A 15,749-nucleotide genomic window follows, 5' to 3' on the forward strand; every position below is an offset into this window, starting at 1 on the left:
TCAGCGTGTTTACGCGAGCCGCAGGGAGCCGGAGCCGGAGGCGGCAGCGGCCCCTATGCGGAGGAAACGGCTTCCTGTTTACTGTGATGCACAATCAGGAGTAACCTGAGCAACGGCCTGCGCACGCATTCATGTCTACTGCGGGTAGAACATGAGCAATTATTCAAAGTACAGGTACTGCAGCGCTCATGCAGGTTCAGATTGTGTGTTTTTGCATTGGAATTGTCTGAAGTAGCTCAATAAATCTCATATTTAATCATTTTAAGAACACAGGTTCAGCAGAGTCTCGCTCCTCCTTTTCCAGCTAATAGTTGTTGTGCTACTAATCCCTCCATGGCAACACACAGCTGGCAATTATGTTCTTCCAAGGTATCGAGGGATATCATTTTCAATCACAATGGCGCTGCTTGGTTCTTCCTTTTTCCTCCACACCTTTTTGCCTAAAGAGGTAATAACCCCAGATGATCTAATAAAATGCATTCCTGCAGCGGTTTAGATATCCGTATGTCTGATTGAGACAATAATGAAAAGTATTTCGCTGCAGAGTCAGAATGTGTGCCATCATCTGGTCTTCCCTTCTGTGAAGCTGCTCAGCGTTTCCATGAGTTTCATCACACCGACTGGAGAACAAGCACTTGGAACACTCTCATGTGCGGCTCAAAGGTTTTTTGGGAGAATTAACAAAAAAGCTGCAGTGAACTATATCCTTACATATTCATACGGGGTATACATTTCATGTGCGCTCCAGCAGAAGCTAATGGGCCAGAACATGCGTCACGGGAGCGCTGTTGCCTCCGCTGAGAGGAGAGGAGGGCCTCGGCGTGAGGCTTTGTTCTCTGCATCGGCTGCAGCAGGAGTCTCGGCTAAGTACTTCCTCGGCTGTTTCCACGGCAACCAAACAGGAGGTTTGTTTTGGTGCCTGTGTTGCGGCGGCGAGCGAGGCTGCGTCCACAGAGCCGAGCGGAGGCCGAACACCAAACCAGCGTTTATTGTTCTCCCTGCGTTTCACTGAGCCGCCAAGGTGAGCGGCTGGAAGGAGTCGTCTTTGGGAATTAGACTCTGACGGCTGCACTTTACTTAAAGTATGAGAAGCTCTTTCTAATAACTACTACTACAGCATGAGTAAACACTTAAGTCATCACTTATAACACATTGTTCCAGCATGAACACTCATTAGTATGGAACTCATAAACACAGTTATAAATGTTTTATTCTTTATTAATAAGCCGTGTGTCCCACAGTGCTGTCTGACCCGGCACCGTGGGACTTAACTAACGACTATAACTATCTGAATCAATCATGAATAGCAGTATTAAAAGATGTTTATAAAGCACATGTTAACCATTAGTGCATTATCTATAAGTCCTTAATAATTGGTTTGCAATATATATTACTTAATTGGTTTGCAATATTACTTAATTTACCAATGGGGAATCCATCATTTATAAAGTATGAAAACCCAATCATGAAACGCATAGCAGTGAAGCTTATGAATAAAGAATACAACATGTATAACTGTTCATGAATTGCATACTAATGAGTGTTCATGTTGAAACGATGCTTTATAAATGATGAATGAAGTGTTTATTCATGCTTTACTAATGCTAAATAATGTGTAGTTATTACAAAGTGCTACCAAATCATGTCTGGAATGTTAAAAATCTCATCCCGATGTTTGGTGTTTTATACATTTCATTTCACCGCCTAACAAAGTTGTGCTTTTAATGAGCAGCGCCATGGATCACAACCTCTCAGCTGACAGAAGCATCACTGCATCAATGTATCACTGTATCCCTGCATCACTGCATCACTGTATCACTGTATCATCACTGTATCACTGTATCACTGCATCACTGCATCACTGCATCACTGTGTCACTGCATCACTGTGTCACTGTATCATCACTGTATCACTGTATCACTGCATCACTGTATCACTGTATCATCACTGTATCACTGTATCACTGTATCATCACTGTATCACTGTATCACTGCATCACTGTATCATCACTGTATCACTGTATCACTGCATCACTGTATCACTGCATCACTGTATCACTGTATCATCACTGTATCACTGTATCACTGTATCATCACTGTATCACTGCATCACTGTATCACTGCATCACTGTATCACTGCATCACTGCATCACTGCATCACTGCATCACTGTATCACTGTATCACTGTATCATCACTGTATCACTTCATCACTGTATCACTGTATCATCACTGTATCACTGTATCACTGTATCATCACTGTATCACTGCATCACTGTATCACTGCATCACTGTATCACTGCATCACTGCATCACTGCATCACTGCATCACTGTATCACTGTATCACTGTATCATCACTGTATCACTTCATCACTGTATCACTGCATCACTGTATCACTGCATCACTGTATCATCACTGTATCCCTGCATCACTGTGTCACTGCATCACTGCATCACTGCATCACTGCATCACTGCATCACTGTATCACTACATCACTGCATCACTGCATCACTATATCATCACTGTATCACTGTATCACTGCATCACTGTATCACTGCGTCACTGTATCACTGTATCACTGCATCACTGCATCACTGTATCACTGTTTCACTGTATCATCACTGCATCACTGTATCACTGTATCACTGCATCACTGTATCACTGTTTCACTGTATCATCACTGCATCACTGTATCATCACTTTATCCCTGCATCACTGCATCACTGCATCACTGCATCACTGTATCATCACTGTATCACTGCATCACTGCATCACTGTATCATCACTGTATCACTGCATCACTGTATCACTGCATCCCTGTATCACTGCATCAATGTATTACTGCATCACTGTATCACTGCATCACTGTATCACTGTATCATCACTGCATCACTGTATCACTGCATCACTGTATCACTGTATCACTGCATCAATGTATCACTGCATCAATGTATCACTGCATCACTGTATCACTGCATCACTGTATCACTGTATCACTGCATCAATGTATCACTGCATCAATGTATCACTGCATCACTGTATCACTGCATCACTGTATCACTGTATCACTGCATCAATGTATCCCTGTATCACTGTATCCCTGTATCACTGCAGGCCTTTCGGTGAAACACTTGGTACTCGTTCCATCAGTCTGGCAGCGTGAGCAGATCTGTCTTCCTTGGCTGCACCAGATGAGTACAGTTCATGAATGGAGAGCATCTCAGGGAGCCAGGGGGCAATTGAGGTCGCAGACAGCAATCCCAGCTGCTGGAGGCTCTAATGAATAGCATCTTGTTTAGCCGCTGCTTCATTCCATTGCACCAGACGGTTTTGTATCCGGTTTCTCCAGCTGTGCTCCTTCACACTCATTCAATTTAATGCTTGATTTAATCATCTCCTCCTTGTAACACTGGTGTGTGTGTGTGTGTGTGTGTGTGTGTGTGTGTGTGTGTGTGTGTGTGTGTGTGTGTGTGTGTGTGTGTGTGTGTGTGTGTGTGTGTGTGTGTGTGTTGGGTTTGGCGTTTTCATGCAACAGTTGTCTTGCTCCATCTAAATGACACTGAGGGCTCGGTGTGCTCTCCAGTATTCCGGTGAGTTTATCTGTTGTGCAGTGAAGAGTTGCATCTGATTCCAGCTCTTCTGATTCATGAAGTGAAAGGTGGAGATGAATCCTTGAGTACTTTGACATTATTTGCCTTCTTATCTTCACATCTCCACCACAGGGAACAGAGCCTGCGGACAGTTTGATAACAAGTTTGTCGCTAGCATTGTTAGCTTTCCCACCATATCGGTTACATGTTGAGCTCAGTGAGCTCTCTATGTGTGCGTGTGTGTGTGTGTGTGTGTGTGTGTGTGTGTGTGTGTGTGTGTGTGTGTGTGTGTGTGTGTGTGTGTGTGTGTGTGTGTGTGTGAAGCAAACAACACAAGCAGTGTCTGATAAACACACACAAATACACATTGTGTATCAGGTTGCCCTGCATGCATTCTTTAAAAACCAGCTAACGCATCTGAAATCAGTTCCACTACACTGTGTGGCCTCAGACTATCAGAGTTAATGGCCACATTATATTTTAATGTACTTATGATGCTACTTCATATATATGCAAACCTACTGCAGTAAAAACTCAGTGGCTGCTCGCCTCTTTCTTCCTCTTGAAGATGTATTTCTGACATATTGAGACAAGACATGAATGTGCTGTAACAGAGACGATCCTCCCACATCCTCCCTCTGCATCCTCTCCCACACCCCTTCCATTCCTGTCTTTCAGCCTCCATCATCATCATCATCATCATCATCATCATCATCATCATCATCATCATCATCTGACTTTCAGTTCAGATTTAATTTAACAAATCGCACGTATGTGGTAATGTTTCCACTGTGGCCAGATGAAACCACATGTAGAGGAATGCATATACATGGAGAAACATTCGTAAGTTGCACTGATGATTCATTTCAAAGCACATGATTCGTGGGAGAAATCCAAATAAAGCAGAAGTTTTGGGTTTCCGCCCAATAGCAAGCTAGCTGAGGCTTTCTGCTCCAAGACCACTGAAGCTGAACATTAGTGTTCCTGAGAGCGATCAGGTTTTCTGAAGGGTCTTAAAATATGTTTATTGGTGTGCATATATACATGTGTATATATAAGTGGGCAATAAATGGTATTTTTTCTCTTCCAGCACTGACAGATTTAATTTTAAGCATTTTCTTTATCATAACATGTCGATCCAGATGGATAATTCTGAGAGCACTCGGTGGTATTGAGTGTCCCGCTCAAGGACACCTCAATGTTGGATGATGGCCAAAGTAAACTGAAAGTATTAATATCTTAAACATAACCGTTTTGATCTGCTGTTACTTGAGTTTGTCATTGAGGGCCAGAGACCAACTTGTCTGATAGTTGTTGTTTTTTGTATTACATTTTAGAAAACCTTAACTGTAATCATTACATTACGTTATGAATCATGTTTTCCATTGTAACCATGTTTTAGTAACTTAGTAACCTGACCATGTTTTAGTTATATATGAAGTCCAGAAACTGTAATTCTACCAAGTCTTGGACTTTTTTAGATTCACTTCCCATTGCAGCTTCATGGCGCACCACTCTGAGGTTTAAAGGTTTAGAGCAGAGTTTCCGTTGAATCATCTCAGAACACCACGTTCACATCCCGCTGGTCTTCATCCTCGTCTCTGGGTTTCTGTGCGCTGGATGTTAGAAGGAACTATGACATCAGCCTGTGATTTCAACTCAAGCAAGCAAACACATGTGAGAATCCCAGAAGGTTTTTTGTCTCGTAACCCGGTCGAGTGTGAGCACAAAGGTTTTTCCAGACAACTCTTCCACTTGGGTATCATTTAATTAGGTCTAACAAAGTCTTGACAGTCGTTATGTTCAGAACTGAGAAAGTGAGCTGTACTCTGTTGACTACACACGGTGTACCATGAACACATGGATTGGAATCTCGAGTGTTTAAACGTGACTGTGCATGCACCAAAAATCAAATCAAACAACTGATTTTAATCCAATCGCATTTTTCTCAGATTATTTTTTTTATTTTACACATTCAAAACATGCGGGATTTAGTGAATAAATGAAATTGGCAAGCATGGATGACAAACTATAAAACATAACACTTCTTTTTGCACACTTTAATTCTCAGAAAATCAAACAACTTAGTCATAATGCAGTATGTGTAATATGAAGTATAAAAACTGCTATAATACATCAGTGTGAATAGTCAGACTACATGGCAAATTGGCCACTGAGTACAATACAGTAAGTGCACATAAGTTAAAACCTGGTGTTAAGTCAAATTAAATCAAATGTTCTAGTGCTTTCAAATGGTATTTTTTTCTCATGCAGGCAAACACTTGTTGGAACTTAATCACACAGAACCAAGCAAACCAAAGTGAAAAGGAAACATTCAAACCTGGTTTAAGAGTAAGTCATAAATCAAGTAAAACAGACGTGTAAATGTTGGGGTATAGAGCTGGGGTTCAAGGGTCTGTGGATCTCATGGGGAGGGTTCAGCAACAATGGATGGGATGGAGGGGTTGGGGGTTATCGGGTCAATCGTAGACATTACTTACTGTAATTTGTGATGGCCTTTGGATTGGGGTGGAGGAGGGCTTAATCGTGATGCTACTTGTGATTTTGTTGTTGCCTTTCGCAGTAGCAGCGCTGCAATTTGCAAGAGTCCTTTGCTCCTGGAGTCCAGGTGTGTGGCACGGACTCAGTGTCTGCGACGGCGTGCTGATGCTCTGAATGAAGGGGCTCCCTAAGTGGATGTGGATTTTGTTGTCCTCCGTGGTGATGACGTTCGGCCCAGAGCTGTTAGACCTCTGGACCTGCCAGCTGCTTTGCCTTTCCGGGGTCACGCGGAAGATGGCGTGCCCTCCGAGAACCTCCACCGGCTCCGCGGAGAGGGAGCGCTCGGGGGTGCCCGTCGTGACCGACACGATCTGTATCGGCGACAATGCTCTGTCTGGTGTTACGGAGCCACAGGAGTCTGGAGTCATTGCTCTTGAGTATGTAGCCATGGTGAACGGGGACAGGGCCCTATCTGGGGAACACAGTCCGTCAGAGATCGGGGAACCTTTAGATCTGGGGGAAAGGGATTTAGCAGTCGGGGATATGGAAGCGTTCTGGATGATGGTAATTCTCTGTTTGGGTGGACCTCCACTTGTGGGTATGACGGCAGTGCTGGTGAATGACTGGGCGTTCTCCGTGGTCGGGCTGGTGATCTCTAGTGTTGCTGTGTTGTGTCCGTGGTCAGGAGTCACTTTAATGTGCAGAGGTTGCCCGGGACTGTGGGTCAACACAACATCTCCCGGCTGAACGTGGTTGCCATTCTGTCGCGGTTGCACTTTCCCGTTCACCGGATGGGGGGCGTCTTTGCTTTTAAGGAACGGGACTCGGGCTCTTCTCAAGTTGTTGAGATTGTTCACGTTCGTGATCAGTGCGGGGCTGCACTTGGTGAGCTGAATCTCGTTGCTGTAATTCGCGTTCTCTTCAGGATCGCTCTCGTCGTACAGCTTGCCGTTCACCACGGCGCGCTCCAGCGGGGCCATGCAGCTGGGAGACATGCCGTCGAGTGGCTCTGTTTGAACTTCCTTGGTAGAAACATGAAGGTCTGAAAAGCGCCTTCCATTCATGCCGGGGCGAAGACTTTTGCTAAAGCGCCGGTATCTCTCAAGCTCTCGCGTGAGCGTCTCCATTTCTCTGGCCAGTTCTTTGTTCCTGACCTCCTGCTGGGTCAGCTTCCTCTGGAGCGTAGAGTGGTCAGTCTTCATGCGGCAAATGGACTCCTCTGTCCCCATGTATTCATGGATCTTCTCTTTTAGAGCCGCGACCTCTCTGGTCAAATGACTAGACTTTGCCTCTTCGTCCTTCAAGCGTTTATAAAGAACATGCTCTTGGTTGCACTCTTTCTTTTCAGCCAGTTGGTACTTTGAAAGTTCTTTTCTGGATATGTCCAGCTCCTCCATCAGGGCTCTGCCTTTCTCTTGTTCATTGGTGAATCTTTTCTCCAGTGATTCAAACTCCTCTGTTTTTAGGAGGTCTCCCTCCACCACCTTCATGTCCTTTAGTTTGTGTCGGAGTCGCTCCACCTCCTGCGTCAAATCCTTGACCTTGTTGTCCTCTTGTTGGAAGCGGTTAGCAACGGGTGCTTTGACGGTCTCCTCTTTAGCTTTGCTTCTCACGTATTCTCTTTCTATGTTCTCAAGCGATTGCAACCTTTTCTTCATCATGTTGATTTTAGACTCCGAATCGTTGCTCTTTTCCTCTTCAGCGAGCAGCATGGCCTTCAAGTCATCCCTTTCCTTTGTGGCACTGTACATTTTCTCCTCCAGCTCGGCCTTTGACCTCAGTGCTTTCTTGCTCTCGTCAATTAGCTTCTCTGTGACGGACGTAACTTTGTCCTGTTCAGCTTGAAGTTTGCCAGTGCTGTTCTGGACCTTGTTCTCCATCTGCTTGAGCTTCTCTGCCATTGCCTTTCTCTCATCCACCAGCATGACTGTCAGAGTCTTCAACTTGGTGAGATCTTCCTTCAGTGTCAGCTCCGTCTTTCCCAGTTGGCTCTCAGCCACCTCCAGTTCTTTGACCCTGACCTTCAAGACCTCCAGCTCACTGGTCAGAACCTTTGACACCGTCCTCTCCTTCTCCAGGTTACTTTTCAGTGAGTTGCATTCCTGTTTGCTCTTGCTGAATGCATCCTCTAATTTCTCCAAGTCCATAATTCTGTGGTTCAGTTTATCGACTTCGGCCTTCAAGCTCCGGCTTTGAGTGGCCTCTTTCTCCAGTTTCTTGTTGAGGTCCCTGCAGTGGTCCTCCATTCGGATCAACTCTTCATCCTTTCCCTCCATTTCAAGCACCCTTTTCCGTAACTCTTCCAGCTCAGACATGAGGCTAGAGTTTCCACACTCGCCACGGCTGATTTTGTCTCTGAGCTCCAGCAGTTCCTCCTCCGCGCGGCGCAGGGTCTTGTTGGTCTCCTCCAGCTCGTCCAGCTGCCTGCTGAGAGTCGACAGCTTCTGGCGCAGCTGCCTGCTTTGGGCATCCTCGCTGGTCAGTTTGGCCGTCATGGCCTCTTGTTCCTGATGGTATCGACCGCCTTGGTCACGCAGCTCAGCCTCCAAGCGAAAGACCTTTTGCTCCTCTTCCTGCAGACGGGCATTAGCCGAGCTCAGCTCCTCCTGGGCTTGCGATGCACCGGCACTCAGTTCTTGGACCTTTGCCGTTTGTTGACTCAGCTGCTCGGTGAGACGCTGCTGTTCGTCCACGACGATCAACGCAAACGACTTGAGTTTGGTCAGCTCCTCCTTCAGGCTTGTGACCTTTTGGTTGTTCTCGCCGTCCTTTCTTTCTTGGAAGGCTTTATCCTGATCAATCAACAGCTTCAACCTGTAAGAAACAAAAACAAGGCAAATGTCTTTTTAGAGCAATCCAAATAAAAACTTGCAAATACAACGTACATAACATTGTTTACTTCTATTAGTTGCACATTCATTGTTTTACTTCCAAGTGAATATTGGAGCCCTTCATATATAAATCATTGTTCATTTGTCATCTTTTCATATTCACTTCTGTTATATATGAAAGGTGCACAAGAAACTCTACACCCCACTGTCATTGCCACTTCGGCCCACTTCTCCAAGCACCGACACATCATAAACACTGTTATTTCCCCCGCATTTCTGAGACGGACTAACGTTTTTATGTCATGGAAAATTTAACACATCATAAAAAGCATTACTTTGACTCTCTCAGGTTGGAAGTCTGAAATACCAGCGGTTACATTTCTTTGTGTTCCCTTGTTGCCAACTAATTCTCCTATGGTTTGGAAACCTGAGTTACTGCTGTAAATATTAGGCCTTGAGTTTAACGATCAGTTTCCATAGTATTTGACGGTGTAGCATATGGCCGATGAAGTCCTCTGGGAAATAATGTGAAAAGACAGACAAGCAGCCAAATGTTAACAATGAAAATTACCTCACCAGCTAAGATGAGCAATACTGTCAAACGTATAAGGCTGATGTTGAAATTCACCACGACAGACTCCAAAAATCAAAGACAGTAAGGTAAAACATTGTTTAGAAAGCAGAGAATATATTATATTTATATTTCCACAACTATTTTTATCTCATATTTCTACCTGCAATACCCTGATGGGCTACAACGTGCTCGTATTATGTCACGCTGCAATGCACATGTGGCATTAAATGCAGTTGCAAGTGTGCAGACGGGGTCAGTACAGTCACAATGATCCATCACCGGCCTGCAGTCCCAGGGGAAGATATGTTATGTCTGCTGTGTGTGCAGCTGCCAGGCATTTCCACACAGATGGCCCGCTGGCATGGAACAATCCTTTAATTAAGGGGTTTCTCTACTACCAGCCCTCCTCCCCTTACCAAAACCACCACCTACACACCCTGTTTGTTCTGTACATTTAAAGGAATTCCCCCTGCTTTAAAGGCAATTACAGTTCCACAGAGTTCATACAGAACCCCCGCCCCCCTCACACACACACACACACACAGTCTCAAGGATCACTTATTCCACATGTACACTTGGACTGTGGGCCATGATGTAAGTGTGGAAGGGCGGGTCACTTCTCAGCATCGTGTCCCTTCGTCCTCCGGTAGCTGCTGAACGCTGGGAGCGGGGAGGGGAACACGTGTAGCTGCAACATGTGTAGCTGCATCATGTGTAGCTGCATCACGTGTAGCTGCAACACGTGTAGCTGCAACACGTGTAGCTGCAATATGTGTAGCTGCACCATGTGTAGCTGCAACATGTGTAGCTGCAACACGTGTAGCTGCAATATGTGTAGCTGCACCATGTGTAGCTGCATCATGTGTAGCTGCATCACGTGTAGCTGCAACATGTGTAGCTGCATCATGTGTAGCTGCATCACGTGTAGCTGCAACACGTGTAGCTGCAATATGTGTAGCTGCACCATGTGTTGCTGCAACATGTGTAGCTGCAACATGTGTTGCTGCATCATGTGTAGCTGCAACATGTGTAGCTGCATCATGTGTAGCTGCAACATGTGTAGCTGCAACATGTGTAGCTGCATCACGTGTAGCTGCAACATGTGTAGCTGCAACATGTGTAGCTGCATCACGTGTAGCTGCAACATGTGTAGCTGCATCACATGTAGCTGCAACATGTGTAGCTGCAACATGTGAAGCTGCATCACGTGTAGCTGCAACATGTGTAGCTGCAACATGTGTAGCTGCAACATGTGTAGCTGCATCATGTGTAGCTGCAACATGTGTAGCTGCAACATGTGTAGCTGCATCATGTGTAGCTGCAACATGTGTAGCTGCAACATGTGTAGCTGCAACATGTGTAGCTGCATCACGTGTAGCTGCATCACGTGTTGCTGCAACATGTGTAGCTGCAACATGTGTAGCTGCATCACGTGTAGCTGCAACATGTGTTGCTGCATCATGTGTAGCTGCATCATGTGTAGCTGCATCACATGTAGCTGCATCACGTGTAGCTGCATCACGTGTAGCTGCAACATGTGTTGCTGCATCATGTGTAGCTGCATCATGTGTAGCTGCATCACGTGTAGCTGCATCACGTGTTGCTGCAACATGTGTAGCTGCAACATGTGTAGCTGCATCACGTGTAGCTGCATCACGTGTTGCTGCAACATGTGTAGCTGCAACATGTGTAGCTGCATCACGTGTAGCTGCAACATGTGTAGCTGCAACATGTGTAGCTGCAACATGTGTAGCTGCATCATGTGTAGCTGCAACATGTGTAGCTGCAACATGTGTAGCTGCATCATGTGTAGCTGCAACATGTGTAGCTGCAACATGTGTAGCTGCAACATGTGTAGCTGCATCACGTGTAGCTGCATCACGTGTTGCTGCAACATGTGTAGCTGCATCACGTGTAGCTGCATCACGTGTAGCTGCAACATGTGTAGCTGCATCACGTGTAGCTGCAACACGTGTAGCTGCATCATGTGTAGCTGCATCACGTGTAGCTGCATCACGTGTAGCTGCATCATGTGTAGCTGCATCATGTGTAGCTGCATCATGTGTAGCTGCATCACGTGTAGCTGCATCATGTGTAGCTGCACCATGTGTTGCTGCATCATGTGTAGCTGCATCATGTGTTGCTGCAACATGTGTAGCTGCATCACGTGTTGCTGCAACATGTGTAGCTGCAACATGTGTAGCTGCATCACGTGTAGCTGCAACATGTGTTGCTGCATCATGTGTAGCTGCATCATGTGTAGCTGCACCATGTGTTGCTGCATCATGTGTAGCTGCATCATGTGTAGCTGCATCACGTGTAGCTGCATCACGTGTAGCTGCATCATGTGTAGCTGCATCATGTGTAGCTGCATCATGTGTAGCTGCATCACGTGTAGCTGCATCATGTGTAGCTGCACCATGTGTTGCTGCATCATGTGTAGCTGCATCATGTGTTGCTGCAACATGTGTAGCTGATTACATGCAGACAACTCTATGAAATATTATGCATGAGCGTCATTATTTGGAGTGGGTTGGGTGAATTAGAAGATTTGTGAGCAATAACACTATTATTCGTTATGAAGTATGTTGTAAACTTTCCCGTTGAAACCGAAAACAAAGTTGTGCCATTTAAGCAGGTTATAGTCCGTGTTGGTTGTTGACATTTTGCAGTTATAATTCTTGTTCTTTTACATAAAAATGCATCACTTTACACACAGTACATCTACACTGGTATAGCTACATTTCATTTGGATAAACACATCTGACATGTTGTGTTACAAGGCTGCTTTTCAGGCATTATATGTATTTAATAAAACCCGTAAAGCAAAACTTAATCCCCCATAAAGTTTTCATGGACTTCTTTCTATTTCCTTGTCGGTGAGTATTCCAGGTGCTCCGATAATGTTCCTCTCTTTGCTGACTTTTCGTTTGCCCTTGTTACAGAACACACTGGCTGGTGTTGATAAACTATTTTAATCATCTTAACTCTCAAGGACTCCTGATAAGAGTGTCGTGCACGGAGCCTTATCGTGGAACGTGCACGTGTTGAAAAACTACATTTTATTCTAATGGATTGTGGACGTAGAAACACAAAGTTACAAAGTGAAACAAGCAGCCATCTTTGCTGTGAACTAGCCTGTGGCCTCTAATCACTGTTTATTCAATCTCTTATCTCAGAGCTCGTTGTTTTTCTAGTGATGTCATCAGCCGAATTAGAAGGAGAAACGTACAGTGAGGGCTGGGAACTCTGTTTTAAATGCTTCTACGTCCTGAACTGGATATTAATCCTGTACACGGCGGCATTAAAGGGCACTTTGCACTAATAAAGGCAAATCCTTTGAGAGGAAACGACATGGCTCATGTACCCAAAACACGGCGCTCGCCTCATCACCTCGAGGCCTTTATGGGACTGTATCACGCTATTCCCAATGCAGGAGGAAGTGTTGGTCCAGATGAACTCTCTCTCATCAGGGACACACACAGATGAATGTGTATGAGCCACGTCTGAGACCAGTTAAATATAATTTAGTGTCGACCTGTAAGTCTGCATGTTATAGAGTTATATAGACGCGTGAACCTTAAATGATGCTGGAGACCCAACCATACTTTAGGAGTAGTAAAAGCTCAAGTAGCCGTCAGATATAAGTCAGTTCAGTTCAGAAAATGCATAAATACTTCAAACTGATCCAGGAAGCATTTCTCCACATTTCCCTCCCGGTCATATTTGATCTCACGTCGTTACAGAGCAGAGAACATCGTTCTGGAGGAATACATGCAAAGTGCTGCACACAGCCGGTGGCATGATGGTTTAACGGACACCTCACCACCGCTCTGCAGCCTTTGCACCAGGCACAGATCGGTTTGCCCTAAAAGGACGCAAGGTCGTTAACATGCCATGGAAAATAGGGTTGGACCGGCCAAAGTGGGATTTCTCAACTTTACAGGTTTGATTCTGGCTTTTTTGAAAATATGCGTTTGCCTGCTAAACGTAACTGACATAAAAAAAGAGAAGACCCAACCGGCCACAGCTTCTCAGAGGGCTTCCCTCTCTTTAGCTGGAAACTGTGGCTCAGAGCCGCGTTACACGTTCCATATGTCATATCCTAACCACGAGTGATGAGGTCATGTACGTGCAGGCCGACGTACACCCAGCGCACACACACACACACACACACACACACACACACACACACACACACACACACACACACACACACACACACACACACACACACCTCCGCTTTCACAGTGCCCTGACGTGTGACCGAGCTGATGGATGCAGTGTGTGACTGCATGTAGAGGCTAAGTGATCTGCCCCCAGAGTGCAATCAACATGTGTCAAACATGGGACTCTGGATTATGAACTTCCTGGTGGTGATCTGGTTAATGCACTGTGCTGCTGCTGCTGCCCTGAAACGCTTTCTTTGTTGTGGATCAATGATTATTGCATTAGATATGCAGCGCTTCCACATCCCTGCATTACATTATGGAGCCGTTGCTTCCGGAGGTGGAAAGTAACTAAGTATATTTACTCAGTGGTACAGTGTTGAGATAGTTGTACTTTACTGTATTACAGAGTATTTTATGCTTCTACTCCATCTCAGAGGGAAATATTATACTTTTTACTCCACAACATGTATTTGATAACTTTAGTTACTGTCCAGATTATTAATAAAATATATAAATTGTACTATAAATAATCTAAATTCACAAGCTACCCAACAGTTAACACTATAATATATACACATAGTAGAGCATTGGCCCCACCTTCATCAGCTTGAACATGAAGGGGCATAATGAGTACTCGTACTTGATAATCATACTTTTTTTTTTTACTTTTACTGAAGTAATACTTTGACTGCAGGACCTTCACTTGTAACATGTATGTATACTCTGTGGTTTTACTACTTTTATTGCTGTAAAAGATCTTCCACCTCTGGTTTCTCCATGAAATCCTTTCAGTATTTTATCACCGCAGATTATTCTTTCCTCAGAACATAACTGATGTTTAATGCACAGAAGTTCATGAGAGGACTCTTAATTAATGTCATGCTGCTGTCGTTTATCTAATATGAGTTGTTAGTGTTCATCAGAGGAGTTATTGTTTTCATATCTCTTTTACAACCAATCAGTTAGTCGTCTGACAATAAACTAGGAAAATAACTCGATACCTTAAAATCACCTCATGTCTCTTCGGTGCCGTTCTAAATAATAACGGGTTGTTCATACTGTATATATTAAATATAGTATAATCACATATGTATTGACACTGTGTTTTACTTTGCTTTGCCACATGATCTTTGTATTATTCATCTTCAATATCTTAGTAAGTAACTTGATGATGTTACCGTGAAAGATTCCTGCAGTAAATCATCAGATAAAGAAATAAACACTTTCTGACTAGACTGAGCTTCATTACTCATAAACAGTGAATATCTTTTTCTTTGGACTCCTCGGCGTTAAAATAGCTCCACAATGTGTTTCAGCATTTTATACAACCTCTTGCTTCAAAACATGAATGACATTCCTGCCGTCTTTATACAATATTCACACATTTAAAAAGACTTCAAAACCTTCCGAGATGTAGTTCAATACGTTGAGGTACTTTTGTTGTTGTGTTTGCTGACTTATTAAAGAACATTCTCCTAAGTTCTAGAAACGTCTGTGACGAGACGTTTTAAAGATAAACGTAACAAAAAAAAAAGAAACTCCAAAGCCAAAAGAAGTCATATTAAAAACCCACTCTATGAAACTTAGTATGAACTGATGCTGCTCGTAACATCTGTACGCCTCCAATCTAATAAACAGAAGTATTTATCTTTTCAAAGTTTAAAAGTGTTCCCAGCCTACCTGTGCTGAAGGCTTCCCCGTCTTCGCTTCACCAGCTCATTATCTTCCCGTACGACAGCGAGCCTCAACTCTTCCTCTCTGAGTGTAATGTGGGCATTCCTGCAGCCAGACCAAACAATAAGGGATGTGCTCCCTGCCTATGGACCATTACATCATCAGCATGTCCTTATATGGAGCTTTGCATTGCAGAGGCTCACATGAAGGGGGTGTGCTTGCTCACATGTGGGACTGTGTGCAACCTGCCTGTGCGTTTCACTAAAGGATGCGGCAGCGGAGAGGGAAAGCTTTCTCTTGACGTATGTAATGTGTGAAATGTCTCAGCTCAGGAGGCAGGGCAGTAGGTGAGGAGAGACAAGGAGTTCGGGTTTCAGTATTTCCGTCTGGCTCTTGTCAACATAAGT

General features: G+C 44.4%; 1 protein-coding gene across 2 annotated transcripts in view; it reads right to left on the bottom strand.

Annotated features, from left to right (window-relative positions):
* The window catches only part of filip1l (filamin A interacting protein 1-like), a 16,662-nt gene extending 1,246 nt beyond the window's left edge, over positions 1–15,416 (bottom strand). The window contains exons 1-2 of one of the 2 annotated variants that reach the window (XM_079236683.1): positions 15,349–15,416; positions 6,091–8,905 (exon numbers count right to left, since the gene is read on the bottom strand). In XM_079236683.1, the coding sequence (XP_079092809.1) occupies positions 6,091–8,586 (2,496 nt within the window). In that variant the 5' untranslated portion in view covers positions 8,587–8,905; positions 15,349–15,416. Of the gene's footprint in view, positions 1–5,529; positions 8,906–15,348 lie in introns of those variants that run through there. The other variant, XM_079236682.1, reaches the window with a different exon arrangement.
* Between the last annotated feature and the right edge of the window lie 333 nt (positions 15,417–15,749).

Source organism: Taurulus bubalis (genome assembly GCF_910589615.1).
Source record: "Taurulus bubalis genome assembly, chromosome: 21".
Lineage (NCBI taxonomy): Eukaryota > Metazoa > Chordata > Actinopteri > Perciformes > Cottidae > Taurulus > Taurulus bubalis.